At 30.9% G+C, this 19,744-nt stretch overlaps 2 protein-coding genes across 2 annotated transcripts in view; one reads left to right on the forward strand and one right to left on the reverse strand.

Moving 5' to 3' along the window:
- The window catches only part of RpL6 (ribosomal protein L6), a 208,346-nt gene that overhangs the window by 91,033 nt on the left and 97,569 nt on the right, over positions 1-19,744 (reverse strand). The window lies entirely within an intron of this gene.
- The window catches only part of LOC145330363 (chaoptin-like), a 59,066-nt gene that overhangs the window by 22,602 nt on the left and 16,720 nt on the right, over positions 1-19,744 (forward strand). The window contains exons 16-24 of the mRNA XM_080175000.1: positions 611-680; positions 10,962-11,036; positions 13,567-13,635; positions 14,173-14,284; positions 14,771-14,819; positions 15,614-15,714; positions 16,495-16,560; positions 17,435-17,510; positions 19,600-19,648. Of these exons, the coding sequence (XP_080031126.1) occupies positions 611-680; positions 10,962-11,036; positions 13,567-13,635; positions 14,173-14,284; positions 14,771-14,819; positions 15,614-15,714; positions 16,495-16,560; positions 17,435-17,510; positions 19,600-19,648 (667 nt within the window). The remainder of the gene's footprint in view (positions 1-610; positions 681-10,961; positions 11,037-13,566; positions 13,636-14,172; positions 14,285-14,770; positions 14,820-15,613; positions 15,715-16,494; positions 16,561-17,434; positions 17,511-19,599; positions 19,649-19,744) is intronic.

A 19,744-nucleotide genomic window follows, 5' to 3' on the forward strand; every position in this document is an offset into this window, starting at 1 on the left:
AACCTTCTTCTTTGGTAGATTGTTGGCATTAGGGATTTGCTTTCCCTTTTTTTATTTGCCTTCTGTAAGTATACATTTATTTTATTATTTCTCTTTTTCTTTATTTATACTATATTCTTTTTTTACTTACTTTTATACTTTACGTTATTTGTCTTTTTATCTCTCTCCTTTTCATTCCACTTTTTACTTGGTTTCCTTTCTTTTCCTTTTTTCCATCAATTTTCTCTTCATATATTTTTCTCTCTCATTCCCTCATTCTTATTTTATTCCTAACAAAGAACTCTATAATTGACTTTGTATGTCCGTCAGTCCGTCCATAACGCCATGAGGAGAAATCGGAAATCAAGATTTTTCTGTAAACCAATAAGCATTTCCTCTTTAAACCAGTTTTTTTTATTCCATGATTTTTTGTGCCTCGCTACTTATGGATGTCATCCTTGTTTTTTTTTTTATTTCTCTTTTCTTTTCTGGCACTTAACTATTTTCTTTCTATCATCGTCTGCCTTTTTATTTTTCTTTCTCAATCTTATGTTATACCCCTAATGTCCAGCTTTATATTTCAAACATTTTTGCTGCTATTGAACGTAATGGTCCTTGTTTAATCTTTCAGAGGAACAGAGATCCTGCACCTGGAGCTGAGTAATTGTGACATTGGATCCATCCTTCCAGGAGCTTTCAGGAAACATAAATGCACACCAACAAACATCTAATTCGTTTAGTTCTATAACACTAACAAGATGTCCGTTTGTCTGTTTGTTGCGTAGGATCTTGATAACCGCTTAGCTGATTTGGTTCTCCCTTGCGAATAGCTTTGATCCTACAGGTACAGAAAAGGTTAATTAGGGTGAGGGAACCTCTACTTTGCCAAGAAAAATCAAAGAAAAATTTATAATTCCGTATAATAGTTTACTTTTTTTACAAACAGTCCAACGAATGTACCTTTCTCAAATATAGAAAATCTGAATATTTTTTTAAGAATCGTAAAATAAATCAGTTTTATGAAATATATTTTGTTTGTTATCCTACACACACGGTGGTGGAATGGATATATAGTACACGTGGATATTATAGCAGGGCAAAACTTTCGTCAATTTAGGTTGATAACATGGACAGGATATACTTATTGGTCAGATCGATCATCCAGTAGAAGGTTAGGGGATAGGGTAAGGGGCTCGATGGGTTTGATTGTTATTTTAGCCAGCTACTTTATCAGAGTACATGATAATCTGGTGTAAGATCCAAGTAGTAATAAATCCATTGTTGGTGGGTAGAGGTAAGTAGGTGGCGAGATTAATGATCTTCGGGGGGTTACTCTTACCACGATAGACTCATGGTTTATCAAAAGTTGAATAAAGAGATAATCTGACCATATCATTGGTGTTCATAACTTTTTGACGAAAGTGCAATTTTTGTTGGTGAATATATTGGTTTAATAAGTAAGCGGCAATATTTGAATTATAGAAAAAAAGAATGTTTTATCGGATACTACATAATCCAAAAATCTAGTTTCTTTTTTTAGTTTAACGTATTATTGTGTCTGAATTAATATTTGTTGAACCTATATTGCTTAATAAATCTTGCTTTGCCAATATTGTTTCTACAAATTTAGCTAATTAATGATCAAAATATGACTTTTTTCCAATAACTGTTTATGTTTCTTTCGACGGTCCGAAAATTAACACTTACGTTTAATTATTAGCCGTTTACGAGATCTTACAAAACATGCATACACCCATACTTAAATAAAATTGTGATTTGTTTCAAGAGGAAACGTGATGCTTACAACTTTATTGATCAATAAGCGCATTGTGTAATTTTTACTTGCCACTAATGTACTCTAACACTAGAGCGTAAGGATCATATATATTTCAGGAACCATAAGGGATAAGACAACGGACGATAAATTCATGTACGTCCCAATGATGATAATCAAAATTACCTCTTGTATTGATTATTATGAATAATATTGAGTACGTTGTTAGTTTTCACCTACCAATCAAGATTTGACAAAAGGCACCCAAACTTTTTATGCAAATGAAAAAAATGTTTATAAAACTTTGGGTACCTTTAAATTTACAGTCCAATGTCCTCTCCTTCCCTGTATTTATATATATGAATGTGCATTAAATTCCTCACAAACAACTCATAGTACAACAGAATCAGAAAATTGTTAGATTATTAAATATTTTTAAAAAACTATTTGTCATTTCCCTGGACCTATAACATGCTTTTTTGTAAAGGAGAACAATATCAGCCCAACAATTGGCGAGATCTTAAGTTGAAGAAAGACATTCAATTATTTTTATAAAATAGGATAACAGATGGTTAGCTGAATTTGAGATGCCGTTTTTGTACATGATTTCCTCATCCTATCTCAATATTTGCTACTAGCTAAAAAAGCTTCAAACTTCCAAAAAAAATCTAAATTTGCTAAATTGAAATTTATAATGTATAAATCGTTTAAAGGGAGTGTGAACGTAAAAATTTCTCATCTGATTATCAAATCTTAACATTTACTAAGCACATTTCACTACAGTGATCAACCAAAAATGTCCTATTCACAAAAATATCCAGAAATAATGCCTTGATTTTATGGTATTTTGAGAGGGAAAAAGGAAAAAACAGGGAAAATCTGAACGTTTTTGTTTCTTATAATGTTTGTAGGGATATTTAACTTGTCATATATAGTTGAAACAATTTACTTACTGTTAAGGATTTATTTTATGCTATAAAATTGCCAATTCGTTTTTTTATAACGTAGTAATTAGGTAATAAAGACATATTTTAAATTCGTATTATTGACAAAAAAATACCTTACTGTCTACAAAGGGTTGAATCTCATAGGTTATATAAAATAATAATATCCTTTTTTATTGTGTTGAACAATAAATAACCCACTTTGGAGAATTAGTTTACACTTTTATCAGACTGTTTATAAAGAAATATTGCGTCTTTATTATTTACAAATTTGTAATTAAAGGTGGGCGAGAGATGGGCCATTTAAAGTTAATTGGATACTAATAAAAAACCTGTTTCTGGCTTTGTTATTGTATTTGGTTTTCAATAAAAAAATATTGCTTATTTTATCAATTTCTAAGTAACTATACATTGGATTAAAGCAAATGTTATGTTAAAAGTCAGCTTAACTGTCAGGAAAAATCTAGAACTATGTGAAAAAGTTTAATTTTAGCTATAATGGGAGAAAAAAGCAATTTAATGCACATTTTATATAATACGGAAAATTTCTTCCTTTCCCCGTACCTTATAAAAATCGTCGGAAAAAGCCGTTTTTTAAGCAAACAAAAGCGCGTTTTGCTCTATCTGTGAGATATTATGAATGAGATAATGTTAATATTTGATATTAAGATGAGAAAAATTTACGTTCACAGTCCCTTTAAACATAATATATAGCTTTTCCCTTTGACCGGAGTAGCTGAAAATAGGTTTTGCAATATTTGGGTTATCTGCTGTACAACTTTGGAAATTATGAAATTATCAATTTTCAGTTCATCTAACAGTTACATGGTTTAAGAGTAAGTGAGGGCACTCCTAAATCTGTGACACATAATAATTTATATCTATTTATTCATATATTTTTGCAAACATTTATCACTATAATAACAAATTCTTAACTGTAGAGAGCAAAAAAAAAGTCGGACGGACAAACGAACGTTATGTTGATAATTGAATTTAAACTTTTATTGAAATTCCCCTCCTTCTGTATAATTGTCACAACAAGGAAAATTGGTATATCCCCAAAAATCTTTAGTAAACCAGCCATATTATTTTTTTTTGTAGTCAAAGGAGAAAATATTTTTTCTCCATATGATTTACGGGTCCAATAAAGACAAAGTATAAATATTTCCATTCTTTAAGCCTAGTCCATTTAATGAGAAATAGCCCTTCGGTACTCTAGCCCTGCAGGGCTGCTCCATTCCTTATATTTCTTAACCAAGTATCACATAACTGTATTAAAACAGTAATCTTAGCTATTCTGCTTTTAACAAGCGATATAAAAAAGACTCCCAAATTAACCTATGATATAAAGTAGTAAGGTTCTTTTATCTGAAGCATAAGATTTTAACATCTACTGAACTGATTAAGTTAACCTTGATAGGGAATCTTCACGTATAACTTGGGATGGTTTTAGGCTATTTTATTTCTAGGATTATTTTAAGCCTTTCATTACCCCTTCAAGCATATAGTCTTTTTTATAATCTAAAGTAGGGGGAGGGGCAGTATTTATGCTTCACTGGTGTTTGGGGTAATATTTCCGGAAAAGTTTTGTGAAATCTATGCATTCTATGTAATAACCAAAACTACAAACTTATAACTAGGGTTCGATATTCGCACACAGATAGTATCAGCAGCCGTCCACTACAGCAGAGGTTGGTTCAGCTGCCTTGTAGATTTGTAATAGCCAGCCAGTCCATAACTGCTGCCTATTCACAATAAATCTTTCGGCTGGAGAATCTTACTGCTATTTTAACATTAATTTTTATTTCTCTGAATTCTATCAGGACTCGGCACCCGAACGTTAACCGTCTGTAAGCCTTAGAGAAATCAACGTTTAACATTTTTTTTAAAATGAGCTAAAAGTCTAAACCTGACTCAAATATGGCACTCCCTCTTTTTAAAAAGCATTCAAATTGGTTTAACTTCAAGGCCTCATCCGGGCTGCCGAGCCCTGCCTTCTACCCTCCTTATTCCACATTGTTGAGAATAATACCAGGGGGGGAGAGGACAATGGCTATTTAATTAATGTTCATAATCTAGATCTAATGAACTTAAAGTGATTTTGTCAACCAAATTTATAAACTTATCCTCCCATTGGATAAGTAGAAAATTAATGGGGGGAAATGTTGGATTATGATTGGTTGGAACTAAGTCACATTCTTAAAACTTTTCCTCCAATAACTTTTGTTAATCAAAAAAGTAATTTTGCCTATCCATTATCCTATTCCTGGTTACCTAAAATAAAAGAGAATATGCTATGAGTAGCAGACAAAACTTTTCCTTAGGGTTGGGCCGGATACTTTTTTGGCCGGATATCCGGCTGATTTCTAATGCCGGATATCCGGTTCTGGCCGGATATCTGATCAACGTTCGATATCCGGCAATTTACTGGATATCCGGCCGGATAACCGGATATCCGGCGTAAAAATCAGCCGGATATCATGTAACCGGATAATTTTAACATCCGGTATCCGGCCGGATATTGAAAATGACTGGATATCCAACCGGATAACCGGCCAGACCGGATATCCGGCCCAACCCTACTTTTCCTTCAACATATTTTCATTTGTTTAAAGTCATCCACCGCAGAGAGGGAGTTATACTGGTACCCAAAGTTTCATATTCTAGTTGTCTTATTCGTTGACTCAAAACTTTGGGTACCTCTCTTAAATTTTGATTGGTTAGTTGATTCTAGTAACGTCCAAATGTTTCAACAACAAAAAACCCTTAATATACAAAAAGGGTAATTTAGTTTATCTTCATTAGGGATGTACATCAACTTACAATCGAATTTCTTATTTACTAAGTATATTTGCGATAACTTTTATTTAATGAAATCTTCCAATTTTTTACATGTACAAAACGGCCTGCTTAATTGCTTCAAGATCCATGTTAGATCTATATAGGAAATAAATGTCTATAAACGAGCTCAAATTTTCCAAAGAATATTTGTTTAAAACTCATAGTGCTCCAATAATCCATAATAAACTCTCATTGCCCAGAACGATAAGACCCATTATTTTACTTTATTAAAAATAAATTCCTTTTTTTAATTTCATGTTGCTATTTACCTTATATTGATGTATTTAATTTCTAATAATAAAAAAGAAAATTTTAACTTATAATATAATAAATTTAAGAAAACTCTGTTTTAAAAGAATTCGATTGTGGCGAAATTTTGTGTGTTCAAATATTAAACTAAAATTGCAATCATCATTATTAACCCTTTGGTGATGGTAATGTAAAGAAAAAAATATAATTTAAAAAATCTTTTTAAAATCATTTAAATTATTAAATATTTACTTTCTTTTAGATAGTAATGCCGGGTGAGGAAAATAGATTTATTGAGAAATAGATATGCATATAGAAAACTAGCCAATAGGGAGATAATTATATCGAGCCAACTCTAGTCCCTGCATTCTCATGTATCAACTTTTTAGTAGAAAAGCAACTCGGCAATTACTCGAATTTCTGTATGTTTGTCTTGGTTTGATAAAAAATAGTTTTGCTAATCTTTCATTGATATTTATATTACTTGATTTTGTAATGAAAAAAAAAGAAAAAAATATCATTTTTTTATTTTAGAGATGCTTTGCTTATATCATTTAGCCTTATTGTCCTAAAAATCAACATTCCAGTTTCAAGATTTCATTATGTTAAAACTTTCTGGTAATGTATTTTTTACACATGGAGTTAGTGTACCTAAGTTACAGGAATTACCATTAAAAGTTTTCATGAGTAGGACAATTATAACATGCCTCAATTGACGTTCAGTGGCATCTGTAACGGACCGTTTATAAATATATAAAAGCTTCTTCAGCATGGCTTCGAAACCCATTCATATCCAATGAATTAGAACCGGTTCTCAGCCATACTGAAAAGATAGTCATGCATCGTGTTACAAATAATTTTCCACAAACATTAAAATAAAAATTTTATAATTAATACCAGTTTTGTTTGACCAGGCCGTCTCCCATCGGGGATCACAAAACTAGTTTTAAACTTAGAATCTTTTATATTAATATTTGTGGAAAGCTGTCTATAATACGATGATTATAGAAAGAAGAACAACAGAAACTAAAGTTTATTGTGTAAATGGTTTGTAATCTTGTAAATGTATAGTTAGGCAGAGTCAAGATTTATACGCGTATTTCAACTAGATGCGCAATATTTAGGACAGCTCTACAACTTGCTTGATTTAAATTATTTGGAAAATAGTGTAAAAGAAGAAACAAAATAGGCTTATAAATATATTTAGGAACAAGGAAGGAACAATAGAATATAAATTAAAATGGTGCCCAATTTACTCTCTACTTCGTCGTCAAACCAAAACAATCTTTATTTGTTGTTTTAAACTAGTAATGTTAAAACGGTGCAACCATTGATTTTGATCTACACTGGGTGCAATTTTGTTGATTATCATTAAAAATATACATTGATTTATCCCCTAAAATCTCTAAATGTAAATCAAAGTTATGATATATACTCGAATTTCGACTGTATGTGCAATACTTCTCTCATCCCTTCTCTCTCGCTCTATCTATCGGTCTGATTCTTTATATCTCTATCTATCTATTTAATTTAGCTTTCTTTTATTTTTCTTAGTTTTTTTCTTTTAGTCATATTTCTTCAAAAAACAAAGCTTACCCCAGCCTACCTAGACTTACCAAAACAAACATTTACCCTAGAAATTTCTGACTTTATAATGTGTATTACACAGAGAGGGCAAGGAAATAGCAAAATAATAATAGTTATTTCTTTCATCGTATTATAAACCGCTTTCCGTGGATATAGAATGTACAATTATAAGATTAAAACCAGTTTTTTTAGCCCCGCGGTGCCGAAGGCACGGGCTAAAAAAACTGGTTTTAATCTTATGATTGTACATTTTTATATTCGTAGAAAGCGGTTTATAATAAGATGCTAGACATGGTTTTTTCGTATGGATGAGAACCGGTTCCTATCCACCAGATTCGAATGAATACGAGAAAATTACTTCCCTTACTTTCCTTTCAAATTGTAAGCTAGAAAAGCAAAATTACTCGATTTAATTAATTTATCGTGGATTGTCTTATCCTTGAGTTCCCTGATAATGTCAGACAGGAAAGTGAAACAATTTATTATCATCTCACTTTCAATTTATGATTTCTTATACATATTCTACTAGCATGGCTTCCAATCCGATTAATATCCGCTGGATGAGAACTGGTTTCGAGTCACACACTGAAAAATCATGTATTGAATAGTATGATAGACAAATTTTCACGAAGAATAATATAAAAATCATAAATTTATAAACTGGTTTGTAAGCCTATGAATCTGAAACTTGGGGCCAAAATATCTGGAATTAATCACATTCATTTTACTTTCCGCGGAAAGCTGTCTATAATACGATGCCATAAATAACTATTATAACCTTAAATTTATACATTTCAGATCTTTTATAGGAGCGTAGCTACTCTATAATTCATTATTGACTACACGTTAATCTGTTTTAGTAAGTAAAGATAAGTAAATTTTCTTGTTTATTGACTGTTTTTAGCAGGAAGTCTAAAATATACTGGTATCCAAAGTTTTATAACCACGTTATCTCATTTGACGACTTAAAACTTTAGGAAATCTTATTGAAGGTCTTACGACAAACGCAGGAGTCCCAAACGTCGGAGTTGACACTTAAACGAACCTAACCTATTTTAGACCATCTTATAGGTTTTTTAAATGCAGGAGTCCCAAACGTCGGAGTGGACACTTAACCGAACCTAACCTATTTTAGACCATCTTATAGGTTTTTTAAATGCCTAACCTCTTCGGGGGGTTTATTTGTTCATTCATATCTTAACCTAACCTAATCTGTATAGAAATATTTCATAAAATTAATATTTTAACACGCCTGCGTTTTTCCTCTCCGACGATTGGGACTCCTGCGTTTGTCCTGGAACCTTATTGAATTTTGATTTGGTTGTACAAATTAGCAGTGTCCAAACTAATACACCAATAGAGTACTCTATTAGTGGCAAAGTTTTCTTATTCATTGGCTTAACAACTTTGGGGACTTTTATTGTATTTAGATTGGTTGGTTCATAGAATCATAAAGATGTGTGTTCAAACGGTTCAACCATTAAATGTAATCCAAGTGGTATTTTTATGCATTATCATTGGGGATGTCCATCAATTTATCGGTCATTGTCTTACTCCCTTTAGATCCCTGCATTTAAACTAGAATGATGAATTACACATTAACCTTCAACTTTAAACCTGAAAATTTGTTAATCAAAGTTAATTTGTTACTTAACATGTATATAATATCTAATTCACAGTGGTCTTAATAACTACAAAAGTTTACAGTTATATCAAGTGGAAAAATATGTTAAAATCTTTACCTAAAGTCAGATACCTTAAGTGATAAGATAATGGATGATAAATTGATATACATCCCGAATAAAATATATAAAATTTTCCCTTCCGTAGATTAAAATTATTAGTTTAAAGAAAAAAGATACACTTGTCTTTTTTAGACTTCCACCACTAATAGGAGTTAGGATTGTAGATGGATTTTTGAATTGATAAGCCTATAACTTGGAAGAAATAGTTAACAGTGTATATGAGTGTGTGTGTGTGTGTGTTAGTGTGTGTATGTGTGTGAGTGTGTGTATGTGTGTGTGAGTATTTGTGTGTGTGTGTGTTTCATAGTGTGGTGTAACTTTGAAACTAAAGTTGATGCCTCTAGTTTTAACTTTCATCTACTTATTTTTCAAACATGTTCATTTGAATATAAATTACCAGCGGCTACGCCCCCGAGGGGCCTCTAGGGGCACTGGAGGGGAAGTGAGGGAGGTTGGGGAAGGTGACCCCTTCCCATTTTTAATTTTAGTATTAAAATGTTTCCTAAGGACGATTTCCTCCCCAAAATTAGTAATAGAATCTTCTATAAACCTATGAGAAGCTACATAGTAAAGTATTAGAATGTCTTTCTGTCTGTCTGACGCTTAAGATCTCAGTAACCACTGTTCTTATTGGGCTACAATCTTTAGGAAATATAGATACTAATCCCTCTGAATAAATTCCCATCCACCCCCTTAAATTATTTTCCTTATCTTAAAATGCAAAAAAAACAATCTCCCCTGCACCCGTAAGGGCGAAGCTACTAGTAATTTAAAATTACAATAAAAATAGTATAATTAAGATACTTGATAATTGATCTATTCTTGTATCCATGAATCTAAAGGAATCAGACAATGAGTGGTCAAAACGTTTAAAAACTCAATTTATTGAACAAACCAATCAAAATTCAATGAAAATCCCCAAAGTTGTAAAGCCAAAATGTTATTATGAAACTTTGGGGACTAGTGTAATGAACAGCCCAATTTCCCTCTGCAATCCTGTGTTAATTGATGGATATGGTTGAACCTTGAAATTCTGTAAAACTGGGTGGAATAATAAAGTTATAGAATAGAGGCAGAATAATAATATTTTCAAGTAAGAAAAGTATATTGGACTATGATTTATACTTGTAACCAAAGATTTTAAATGCTATATCTCAATCATTGCTCTAAAACTTTAAGAACTTAATTGGGTGGTACAATCCTTTAGTTGCCTAGCTTTATCATCAATGATGTTTACCTTAAATCCTTTGGTAAAATAGTCGTTGATTAATATTATGTTAAAACACAAAATAACATAAAATGAATTAACAAATATAATACTACAAAAAGAGTTGCCAATTAACACACATTGTAATGACTAACTAATAAAAAGACATAAAATAAACTTGATAGTTTACTACATTAGTATCATTAAAAGAAGTGTGACTCTATTCTTATATATCTATTAGTTGAAATTTTTGCACTTATTGTTGATCAAACTGTTACCTAATTTGGTCTATATTCATTACAGTAAAATTCAAATTAGCAAAATAATTATTTTTTTGCTTTCAAATATTTAAAAGTATAGATCCACACAATTACCCATTTTCTGCTCGCAACTTGCTTTTTTTTTTAGGGAATCGGCTGTGGTTATATTACAGAATCTGATTTCAAAGATACAATATCAAATTGTGACAAAGTTCCTGCCCTAAGGGGAGAGTTACATATAGCTCATGCCCCTCTATTCTTATACTTTAATCTAGAGACCTATATGAACATTAATAAATAGCAAAAATAGCTGATTTGAAAAGACACCAGACCTAATTTGTTTAAAATTGAAATGCATTTGTGGATCTCACTAGAGGATTAGAGAGAAGCCTTCAGGAGTTAGACCTATCTAACAATAGATTAACTGTCCTACCACCCACCCTACTAGAGGTATATCTATCTATCTATACTCCCTAGTAGTGAGATCTTTCTAATTATAGATTAACTGTCCTACCACCCACCCTACTAGAGGTATATGGTCCATATGGAATAAAAAAATTATGTATATCTATATCTTTACATATTTTTCTCTCTTTCTTTCTACCTATCCATCGAGAAAGCTTAAAGTGTCATGTGTGACGTCAAAATAACCCATCTCTTTTTGGGGGGTTTCCTTTCCCACTTCTCCTCTCATCCTTTCTTTTTAGACGTATTTTTTTGACGTCACACATAACACTTTAGGCTTTCTCTATCCATCTATCTGTCTAGTATATATCTATCTATTGGTGACCAGCATAATTTGAAATAATCTAAAACCTAAAGTATTTAATAAACTGTAAAATGTAAAATTAGAGAAAGAAACACTAGTAGTACAAATTTAGGGAAGGACTTCAAAGTAAATGAAAAGCAAACATAGACAAAGGGGAAATTCCATGAAATTTAACTTTATATTTAAGCAATATTAAATCTTTTTCTTTTTTTTATATTATATTTTTCTATAGATTATTCAAAAATATATTCAAAAGTAACTTTTAATATGTAGTCAAATTTTGATTCAAAGAAAGGGTAGAATAATACATAGAATAGTTTTCAAATAGAATATAAAAATAAAAATCTTTAATTAAAACTTATTTGATATAAAATCACATTTTTTGACATTAAAAAGTTGAAAGTTAAACATTATAATATCATCTAACTTGTAGTTATTTTTATTAAACATAAAAAAAAACAGAAAACACTGGATTTTATTCCTCAGATGTTTTTCTTAGAACTATCCCTTTCTAATTAAACTTACTTTTTTTTGTTTTCAACAAAGAAGTTGTATCAACTTTTTTGCTTTTTATTTAAGATAGCTAGCCGGTTCTTTCAGTAAGTAGTAGATGTAAAATTTTTCATAGAATTCAGATATGCAATCGGTTTTTTTTGTAGACCTCTTATTTTTTAAGTAATTTAAGTTTTTTAAAAAAATAATTAAGTCGGTTTTAAGGTACTAAAACGCAACAAAATAAAAGAAGAAAATGGCCAGTATGAACAAAAATAGTAAGATCTTTAATTTGACACCTTACTTTTAAAATTCTGTTGAGTAATTGTTGAAAAAATCTATTTTTTTAACCTCGGTTTAATAAAAACTTTAGACCTAAATATTTTCTCAAACAGACATAAAAAACATGGGTTCATATATACATTTAGAATCAGAAAAACATTACGAATCTATTCTAAGCAAAATTGAAAAAGTTTTATAAAACTATAATAAAAAAAATAAGTATATTTTAAGAATCATAATTTTCGGCTTTAAAGGGTTAGCTTGAACCAAACCTGAACAAAACCTAAACAAAAGACAATGCAATGTAGCAGATATTTTTTAAACACAAGAAACAATAATGTATTTTTAACTGCATTGTTTTGAAGTTTATAAACAGACTGATGCATATTTGTTCATAATTTTTCATTCTTTACATGTTCTTTAATATCACTATATTTATTGTAGTATCTATTGTATATATTGTATGAACGTTCTCCTTTTTTTTCTGGCAATTCCATAGGTTAATTTTATAGGTTAAGCTTCCCGATTCGTCAATTTTTGCGATTTGTGATTGGCTAATTTAGTAGTTACAATTCTTAAAATAAACTTTTTATTTTTTCTATTTTTTATTACAATTTTTTTAAACTTTTTCAATTTTGCTTAGAATGCATTCATATTATTTTTCTCATTCTAATGGTATATATGAACCCATATTTTTTATGTCTGTATGAGAAAATATTTAGGTTTAATGTTTTGATTAAACCGAGGTTAAAAAAATAGATTTTTTCAACAATTACTCAACAGAATTTTAAAAGTAAGGTGTCAAATTAAAGATCTTACTATTTTTGTTCATACTGGCTATTTTCTTCTTTTATTTTGTTGCGTTTTAGTACCTTAAAACCGACTTAATTATTTTTTTAAAAAACTTAAATTACTTAAAAAATAAGAGGTCTACAAAAAACCGATTGCATATCTGAACTCTATGAAAAATTTTACATCTACTACTTACTGAAAGAACCGGCTAGCTATCTTAAATAAAAAGCAAAAAAGTTGATACAACTTCTTTTGAGACTTTATCTATTACATTGATACCTAAAATTCTGTACATCTATCCATTTATCAAGTTAACTATTTATTTATTATATTTGTCTATTTATTTTAGATTACAGTTTGCAGAAATGGAATCAATTTTGAATAATACATATTATTAGTATTAGTCTTTAAATCTTTTAGTCTATATATCTATATCTCTTCATCTATCTATCTATTTATCTATTTTAAAGTTTTTCTATTTCTTGTAACAATTTGTTTATTTATCACATATAAATCTTACTATTTTATATATACAGCCATCCACCTGTTTATCCATCTATCTAATTATCTATTTATTTATTCATTTTTTAGCTCTATTTATCTATTTTGTTTTTATCCATCTATAAATATACTTATCTATTTTAGAGCTTTGACACTTTGCGGAAGATTGATTTGACTAATAATGTGCTGGCAATCTCCCCCAACTATACTCTCAGGAACTAATTTCAATAAATTTCAACAGTCCACCTACTCTAGCATTATTTGTACGTTTGTTTGTTTGTCTATAATGCCAATCTTTTGTAGTCAAAATATGATAAAATGTTATTACAAATAACTTTTATGTATTTATTACCTCTCATGTTCGAGGTGTCGCTTCTGGTTATAGCCCTCTTCACTCATCTTGAAACATGCTCTACATCCTATAATCGCGGTAAAAAGTGTCCTTTCACCCAGTGTGTATTGAGTTATTCTAAAAAAGACAATCAACCTTTTGATTGCACAACCTTTGTCAGCATGTCCTAACTGTAAATGGTAATGAGTTGCGACGTGTTTTGGCAGGGCATTCCCTACTTTAACTATTGATTTCACATGTCTAAAAAAATGCAGCAGTAGTTATCATTTTTAAAGTGTTTAGTATGATGCTGTGTGGTCCAGACGGCATAAAAATTTATTATCTCTTAACCCAACAAATACTAATGTTGCTATACTATTAAACTTAAAAGTAATGGAAATTTATTGATTTGATTTATTAGTGATTCAAGATTTTCAATTCTTGATATGCGATTAGGAATGCGGATTTTTATAAAAAAAATATATTACAAAGTATTTTCAACTAATCATGATTCTTTTAAATATAAAAATGGTTTGACATATTATATTATGTTCTTTTGTCATACGTAATCCTTAAATTATCTTAAACTTAATCTGTATTCTGTTTTGTGAGCTTGATCAGCAAATAAAACAACAAACTTACAGAGTTATACAATAGAAGCGCATAAGCCATTAGAATTAAATTCTTTTATTTTCTGTATTAGTTAAAATTAATAAATGTCAGTTTGAACTTAATAAAGCATTTGATAAAAAAAATCTTGGGATTTAAAACTATATACAATTACTTTCTAGATTTTATTTCTTCCACATTTTACCAGATTTTTATGTACTCTAATTAAGTAATATTCCCATCTGGCTAAAATAACGATATCCCATCTTTTCTCCCATCCCCTGCATGAACGAATTGACCAATAAATGGGGTCCATATTAGCAAATAAATTGACGACAAATTTTACCCTGTCAATATATCATTGTATTGAATATCCTTTCTAATTAAAAATCTAACTTTTTTTTATAGAAGGACCACATATGAGATATATACATAGAGAGGAGATCGGAATGCTAAGGTGAGTTTTATAATTAAAAGCGAAGCTTGTATTATACCAGTATCTGAAAGGCATTACGTTGGTTTAATTGTATAATTGATCCTTTTTTTGTCTTTTTTTTTATATGAAACTAGCGGCTACGCCCCTAGAAGCCTCTAGTGGCACTTTAAATGTTTGGTTTTTTGTTGCGCTCAAGTTTCTACGATATGTTACGTAGGAGTCTCTATACTTAAAATAAAAATTTCGATTTATTATTATTTCTCTTGGGAGGGTGGTAGTACCCTCCCCCAAAATAGTTATAAACCTTCCCGGGACCTATGCTAAGCTACCCTGTTAAGGAGAACCCAATCGGTTCAGCGGTTAGCGAGATCCATCGGTACAAACAAACACACAGACACACAAACATCATGTTACTTTAGTATAAGGATAAATAACATCCATAAGTAGTTAAGTATAGAAAAATCATAATTTAACAAAGTGGGTTATATATCTGATGTTCAGTGAACATGACACAACAGAGGGGGAAATAAAAAAAGAGAGATAAGGATATGATTTATGATGTTTAAAAATAAAAAATAAATCATAAAACCCTAATAATAGATACATGCATACACGTCTTTTCAACTGAGTCATTAAAGAATTGACAGTCTTTCTTCTGAAACAGTATCAGAGAAAATCACATTTTCTACTAACAGACAGACAAACGAACAAACAAACAAATTATAGGATAGCCGCGCTAATAAAGAATTATAGTATAATAAAAACAATTTTAAAAACTAATAGTTTTAGTCCTAATAATGATTATTTATTTTTAGAAATCTACGAAGATTATCTATGCCTTCAATAAGTCCGTACGGCAGTCTGACCTTGGACCTATTTGAAAATTATCCTCCAGGCCTGGAAATTTTAAATCTAGGTAATTTAAATTTTTAAGGGAACTATCATTGAAGCAGCCTATATTTCCTTTAAAAAGGACGTCATACAATTCAAATGACCATTGATAGGCCATTATACACTGACCAATGGTAAATATATATACATACTTGCCTATCATTGGTCACTTGTATTGTGTGACTTTATTTTTAACTCGCGGCTACGCCCCTAGAGGCCTCTAGTGGCACTTTGAATGTTTTTTTATTTAAAATATCGAATTACAGAAATTGGTTTATGTTTCGTTCAAGTCTCTTTTTCGGGAAGGGTAATTTTTTTCTAGGGGCGATTTCTCCTGATAGGGTGGTGGTACCCTCCCCCAAAATAGTTATAAACCTTCCCGGGACTTATGAGAAGCTACCCTGTTAAGGAGAATCCGATCGGTTTAGCGGTAAGCGAGATCCTTCGGTACAAACACACAAACACACAGACATCCTGTTACTTTAGTATAAGGATAGGCACTTCAAGCTGTTTCCCTATTATTTTTATAAGTAGAGCATTTTAATATTTATACATTGTTTTGATTATAACTTTTTCTAATAAGTTATATTATATTCAAACCTTTCGCTTTCTATCATGTCAATGTAAAAATTCTGTTATGCCTTGATTTACGATTTCTGTACTTGATATTACATCAGTGACATACGGTAGGAGGGTGCCAACATCCCCCTTAAAGTTTAAAATATTAATGCCTTCCCTCCCCTTGTTCACTGGTGAATCACTCCACTGAATGATATTATGAAATTAATATGATCTATTTTTTTAGTTGGATCTGAGATAAAATATATCACCAGCAATTCTTTCTACCATGTACCAAGTATTTCATATCTAGGTAAAATTATAATCTATTACACAAAATAGTACGATGTTTGTCTGCGAAGTTTAAGATCTCGGTAACAACTAAAATCTCCCCTCCCCCCACACATAAAATAGAAAATGCCCATCCCCCATTTTTAAAATACAAAAAAAAGAGGATGAAGTAATCCAAACCACACGTAACTTTGAGTGAGTCAACCCCCCCCCTTCCCCACCCCTATTATTATAAAATAAATTCAAATAATAGAGGGGAGAGGGAATTTTGCCTTTGTTTATTTATACGGATTGATAAGGTTATATTGGATACTGGTAGCCTCGTAGGGTTAGGGCACCGCAAGTACATTCCCCGCAGGGAATGGTTCAACGCTTGGGTTAAGCATAGGAAAAACCGGCTCTGTGATCGTATCAAACGGTCAGTGCCTCAATTAAAAACTATTTTGATGTAAAACAATTATCCTAATTTTAATTAAAAGATTTTCCCATTTGATTGTAAGGAACACAGTAATAGTGTCTGACTGATTATGACGTAACAAAAAAATTAGCCAATGAGAGGCCACTATAAATTTTACCATTGGTCAATAACGGCCTCTCATTGGCTAATTTTTTTTTGTTACGTCATAATCAGTCAGACACTATTACTGTGTTCGATTGTAAGTAACTAAAATTATAAATTCTATTGTAGTTTTTACAACATTAAACAAATAAGATCCTATTAATACAACTGAAACCAAAATTTTGTTAGAATAAATAAGAAATAAAATTCAGATAAATTGTATGTCTTTGAAATTATAGGGGGTATATGTAAGACCCAAGGGGAGGTTGCAAATACGATGAAAGTGACCCAAATTCTATGTTTGTGAATTAACCTAAACGGTTGTTTTTGTGTCCAGATTTGAGCGGGAACCGTATCCAGGATATTGCGGAGAAATCTTTTAAAGAAATTGGAAACTCTCTCAAGCATCTCAGGTGAGAACACAAGGGTGTCAACTTTTTTTTCAAGGATTTCCGTACTTTTAATTTACGGATTTTTGTCTAGTTATTTTATTTTTGTCCATTTATAATTTATTCCTGTTTTAGAAAACAAATAACCATGTGATAAACGAGTAATATAATTCCATAAAAAGGAACCTTTAAGACTTTTTTTTGATTATATCTGCTTTTTAATTTCCCCATCCCATTAGTCTTATTAATTTATTTGTTTTATCAAACTCTACTCTTTCTAAATTTTTATGACTAATTACAGTATCTAGGCAGACTAATAACAAACAAAGAATACACTCTTGCAGCAGAGATACAATGTCTGCAGGGAAGTCCAAGTGAGGGGGGCAAGGGTGGACTACCTTCAGAAGGTTTTTTGGAAATATATAAGATTAACCCCCACCATACAAAATTTCATGCACCGAAAAAAACTGAAAAAATTTATTTTTATGTCTTTACTTACGGACGTAAAAAAGTTGACACCTCTGTTATAAAACTCCCTAATCCTTCGTACAAAATTGTTGGATTGATAAATCATTGTCAAAAATACACTTCAATTTTCATAACATTACATTGTACACTAGGATAGGGGTAAATAAACAGAAAAAAAATCGGTTACAACCAATAACAACATAGCTGTTTCAAATGATAGTTTTAAAATAGCTGCATACATAATGAGAGAGAGAGAGAGAGAGAGAGAGAGAGAGAGAGAGAGAGAGAGAGAGAGATAGATAGATATATATATTAGTCCCCCAACTAATCATAAGTTGGCTGAGCTCTCTGGTCAAAATTTTATTCCTTACTCGTCATGGGGTAATGGCGCAATGGGTAGTGTGTTAGCCTGGTAATCTAAGGGTTCCCGGTTCAAGCTCCGCCACGTGCAAAATTAACTCTGATGAATTGAGCCATACTGATGAACCCTAATAGGGCGAAACACTGTTTCTATGGATATATATATATAGAGAGAGAGGGCGATAGACGTAAAAAGATATATAAAAAGTGAGGGAGAAAAGAGAGACAGAATACAGATGAAATGACAGGCGCACAGACCATGTAATTGCCCATGTATTAGATTAAAAGCTTTGGATGCAGATTAATTCATCCACTTTACAGCCTTTCGATCATGCTGTTTCCAAGATCTTACCTAACAAACTAACACTTTTTTTTTAGCATACAAATCTTTTTCCTTCTAAACATTTGATAAAAAGAATGTTGTAAAAAATATATCTATTTGAACAATTTAATTCCATTATAAATCTATTTTTAGTAGAAACTATTCATTTTATTTAATAGTCCTATATTCCATAACGGCTTTGAAACCTATAAATATCCGCTGGATTAGAACCGGTTCATCTAGAATACCTATATACCTTAATAGATAATTATATTTTAGAATGAGACACGCACTGCACCTGGAATACCTACCTCCTTAATAGATAATTATATTTTAGAATGAGACATGCACTCCATCTGGAATACCTACCTACCCTAATAGATAATTATATTTTAGAATGAGACACGCACTCCATCTGGAATACCTACCTACCTTAATAGATAATTATATTTTAGAATGAGACACACACTCCATCTGGAATACCTACCTACCTTAATAGATAATTATATTTTAGAATGAGACACGCACTGCACCTGGAATACCTACCTACCTTAATAGATAATTATATTTTAGAATAAGACACGCACTGCATCTAGAATACCTACCTGCCTTAATAGATAATTTAATAGATAATTATATTCTAGAATGAGACAAGCACTGCATCTAGAATACCTACCTACCTTAATAGATAATTTAATAGATAATTATATTTTTGAATGAGACAGGCACTGCACCTGGAATACCTACCTACCTTAATAGATAATTTAATAGATAATTATATATTAAAATGAGACAGGCACTGCATCTGAAATACCTACCTACCTTAATAGATAATTATATTTTAGAATGAGACACGCACTGCATCTAGAATACCTACCTACCTTAATAGATAATTATATTTTAGAATGAGACACGCACTGCATCTGAAATACCTACCTACCTTAATAGATAATTATATTTTAGAATGAGACACGCACTGCATCTAGAATACCTACCTACCGAACCGTTTCAGGTTAGCTAAATTATCATATATATTTTTAGCATGGCTTCGAACCTGACTAATATATGTACGCTGGATTATAGAAAAAGTTCTCAGCCATACTAAAAA

This window comes from Acartia tonsa, chromosome 10 (assembly GCF_053477335.1).
Source record: "Acartia tonsa isolate MP-2025a chromosome 10, ASM5347733v1, whole genome shotgun sequence".
Lineage (NCBI taxonomy): Eukaryota > Metazoa > Arthropoda > Copepoda > Calanoida > Acartiidae > Acartia > Acartia tonsa.